This window comes from Ananas comosus, linkage group 10 (assembly GCF_001540865.1).
Source record: "Ananas comosus cultivar F153 linkage group 10, ASM154086v1, whole genome shotgun sequence".
Classification (NCBI taxonomy): Eukaryota; Viridiplantae; Streptophyta; class Magnoliopsida; order Poales; family Bromeliaceae; genus Ananas; species Ananas comosus.
The window spans coordinates 6,622,992-6,627,415 of record NC_033630.1 but is presented as its reverse complement, the minus strand read 5'-3'; the positions used below and the strand labels follow the sequence as shown (position 1 = coordinate 6,627,415).

Here is a 4,424-nt window from a genome sequence, read left to right as displayed (position 1 = left end):
AGATGAATAAAAAAAAAATTTAAAAGAAAATCAAGAGAGAAGAATGTTGATTGCCTCTAGCAAAAGGGAACAAATTAATTAAGGAGTAAGGTATATATAAAGTAGTGATCGATCGGAAGCCGTTATACATGACAGGCTTAACTAATTGGGACAGCAAGCTATTCTTAATTTGTGCACCAAGAAAACACACAGATGCATGTCGCCCTTCGTCACAAGATTCTAGCTCCTTTCCTTCGGCCTCAAGGCTTTGGGCTTCCTCTTTACAGCCCTTTAATTACAGCAGCTTTTGCTCCAATTAATGAACCACAAGCAAAGAACAAACCCAAGCCCAAGCTGCAACACCAATATACCTATTATATATGCATGCAATTAAGGAACCCTAACCATGCAACAATCAACAATCTACTCATTCTTTCACCAATTTTCCTGTACCATCACTACTTCTTACTACTAATTAACAACATCTCAACGGTTCGCAGTCGATGGCGAACGACGGATTAAGGCCCGTCGTCTCCCTTCTTCTCTTCCTCAATTTCTGCATGTATGTCATTGTAGCGGTCATCGGAGGATGGGCCATTAATATCGCCATCGATCGAGGCTTCATCATAGGTTTAAAAACAAAAAAAAAAAAACATATATGTATAACCTTTTTTTTTTTTTTATCTATATATGTATATACGTATCATTTCAGACCATATGATGCATGCATGCATGCATAAAGTCCTGGAATATTAATTAATTGTGGCAGGTCCAGAGCTTGTACTCCCAGCACATTTCAAGCCGATTTTCTTTCCGATCGGGAACTTTGCCACCGGCTTCTTCGCGATCTTCGCAGTGATTGCTGGAGCTGTCGGGGCGGCTTCGGCAGTCGCGGGTTTCAGCCACGTTAGATTCTGGAACTATGACAGCCTGCAGCCCGCTGCTTCGTCTGCTATCATTACATGGTTTCTCACCCTCTTGGCTGCCGGGTACGTACATATACATATACATATACATATATCTATTAACTATATATTAATCTCCAATACTATAGCTGATGTGGCAAAATCTTAATTTTTTAAATTTTTTTTCTTTTTTAATAGTGAATTTGTCCCCTCATCTACCTCCTATAACTTAACTTTCTACAATTTAATTTTCTCTTTTAGTTTAGTGGGATATTATTATGAACATTTCATTTAAGTAGTTTTTGTTGTTATAATTTTGTAAGTGGCTTTCAACTTTCTATATCAAGTTAAATATAATTAGCTAATTCAGTTAATTAATAATCTTTATTACTCATGAATTTTTTTTTTCCTATAAACTAATATTGCCATTATCATTCATTTTTTTAATTTTATTACTTTCTTATTTGACCTGCATGGGTATCTAATAATTACTAAAAATCTCGATCCAACTTTTCTATATTATTATTCTAATTTTAATATCCAATTTATTCTAACCCTTTTTAAATTCCGAACACTTTGTAACCTAAATTAATTACTGCTTCTTATTCATTACAACTTAAAATTTTTTGTTGAGAATAGTAAAAAGTTTGCTAACAGAGAATACTAGGAGTCTTTGTTTTTAAAATTTTTCATTTGCTATAGCTATAAAGTCTTCCCCAAAATTAGAGAAGTGTTTTTACCATCATTTATTTTAGTGCAAAAGTTATAGAAGATTCAACAAAGCCGCTCAACACGTACTCCATAGGAGCAATGAATCATACATAGGTATGTTTCAGCAGATTGATAATATACTATTTAAATAAATTTTTTAACAAAATTATGACAACACTTTTAGTTTTTTTTTCTTTTTACATATATTTTTAGAGTGTTTTCAGCTCTAGAATAAAAAGTTAGCATTTAATCAGTTTTTTTTTAGAATATATGTTGAAAGTTGTTTATAGTAATAAACAAGACTACTGCACCATAAATTTATTCTAAAATATGCATCAAAATAAAATTTTGATGATGTAATAAATAATTTAAATATTTTTTATTATCTCATATTTATTTTACAATATTAGTTTTCAAATACTCTATCAACTATATAATATTATGTGCGCTGTATAAAAAATTAGTACGCATCAAGTGTAAATAAATAATTTTTCGTTCTTTTAGAAGTAGGAGGTTACTCATTAACCAATGAAGGATTGCTACATAGCTATTAATATTTTGAATGTGTTCAGTGCATCATAAATTTACTCTAAGATATAAATCAAAAATAAAATTTTGATGGTATGATAAATTATTTGAATATTTTTTAATAACTATATGTCTTGACTGGCTAAAATTTTATTTAACTGCCGTGAAACGCGGGTCTTATACTACATATATAGATATATAAATGTATAACTCTGACATTTTTTGTCGTTTCTCTTTTCTACTCTTCTTTTTATTTCTTTCTTCATTTTCTCCCCGTATTTTTTTTGTATATGTATAATTTCAAACTATCATCGATGATCAATAATAATATAAAAATTATTTCGATAATATCTGCCCGCTGCATTGTGCGGGTAACTACACTAGTATATATATATAGTGTGAGGCTATTATGCTTTTGGAAGCACGGTGCCTTCCATGCTTCCAGGTTGTTTTCGATGTTGCGATTTTTGAATCGTCGATCGGCTCCGTTAAACTTGATATAGAGTATTTGAAGTACCTAGAAAATAAATTTTATGATTTTTTGATATCATTTGCCTAGTGATCGAAGGGGCTCAAAATCAATAATTTTTAATGGCCGTAGTGAGCCGTTTGCAAGTTTAACGGTATAGAAATATCCAAATCACGTGAAATTTTGATAGAAAATTCTTTATACTATATAAAACAAAATCAATATCTTTGATTTAAAATTTTAATGTCATATTGTCACGTTTTGTAAGATTTTTATTTTCACCCGTTGATTTTGAACCCCCTTCGTTCACTAGGCAAATAATATCGAAAAATCGCAAAATTTATTTTCTAGGTACTTCAAATACTCTAGATCAAGTTTAACTGAGCCGATCGACGATTCGAAAGTCGCAACATAAAAAACGACCTGGAAGTACGGAAGGCTCTGTGCTTCCAGAAGCATAGTAGCCTCACTCTATATATATATATATATATATATAGGCCGGAATGTTATTAATAGCACCAAGTTATTGGTGCTATTAGGTTTTTGGCCTTTGGATGAAGAAATGTACGGTTAGAATAATATGGGTACCCTAGAGTTGAGTGAGTTGTTGGTTGAATAGTATAATCTAACGGATAAAAATAATAAAATGGTTAAATCTAACGGTGATTCCGACTCTCTAGCTCTCTCTCTCTATGATTCATAAAATATTAAATAAATTTTTAATTAAAAAATAATAATAAAATTAGTACAGAATGACACCTGTTAGATGGGTAGATGTAAAATTAATGCCAACCATGATGTGGCGCACGAAATATATGATGCACCTTGTGCCCGCTTTTTTGAAATTAAAGCATTTTCCTCTGGTTGATAAATTGCCGCGCATTGTTGCTTTTTTTTTTATTATTTTTTTATTTCTTATTTTTCCTTCACCTTGCAAATCTTTAGCTTCCATATCCACAACTTCAAAATCTTTCCAATTTTTACAGTGGGCCCCACTATTTGAATAAATCAAAATTTAATCAACCATGCTACCTACTTACCCCCTTTTCCCATCTTCTATTTGAGTAAATTAAAATTTTTTAGTAGTATAATAATGTCTTATAATATATTTAATGTTCTAATAGATAATTATTAATAACTTATTGTATCTAAACCCCCGACTAAAAATACGTAAACTAATTATTATTACTAGAACATTCCGTGCTTATGTGAAAGGGCAATATGAGTTTGGTAAATTTTGATAGTAAAAAATTATAAAACATATATAATTGTGAGCTCTTTTTATTTTCAAAAAGTTTATTGTATTTTATGATATTTTTGTTACATTTTGACATTTTTTTAGAAAAACATCCACACACTTTTATACAGATGTCAATATTGGCTTGTACAAAATAAAAAAAAAATACTCTGCTGCTATAAAATTCGGGAGAATCCAAACAGGTAGTGTTCACTTTCACCTTCTAGATATACACTACACGCCCCACCACCTTTCTTTTTCTTATTATATATACACCACCTCCCCTTCTCCCTTTTTCTCCAACTACACCACCATAGTTTCCCACCAAAGCAATAACCCTTCTCTTCTAAAACTTCTTCTTCTTTCTTTTTTTTTTTTTTGGTAATTAATTGCTCTCAATTGGTAGATCTTCAAACGACATGACCGTCGACGACACGACGGCTTTAGCGGCCCCCGGAAACGGCCGAACCGTGTGCGTCACCGGCGCGGGGGGCTTCATCGCATCGTGGCTCGTCAAGCTCCTCTTGGAGAGGGGCTACACTGTCAAAGGAACCGTACGTAACCCAGGTACATATGAATATATATATATATATAT

General features: G+C 31.9%; 1 protein-coding gene across 1 annotated transcript in view; it reads left to right on the top strand.

Annotated features, from left to right (window-relative positions):
• The window catches only part of LOC109716691, a 5,176-nt gene continuing 1,061 nt past the window's right edge, over nt 310-4,424 (top strand). Inside the window, exons 1-3 of the mRNA XM_020242237.1 lie at nt 310-609; nt 749-968; nt 4,236-4,383. Coding sequence (XP_020097826.1) covers nt 483-609; nt 749-968; nt 4,236-4,383 — 495 coding nt within the window. The 5' untranslated portion in view covers nt 310-482. The remainder of the gene's footprint in view (nt 610-748; nt 969-4,235; nt 4,384-4,424) is intronic.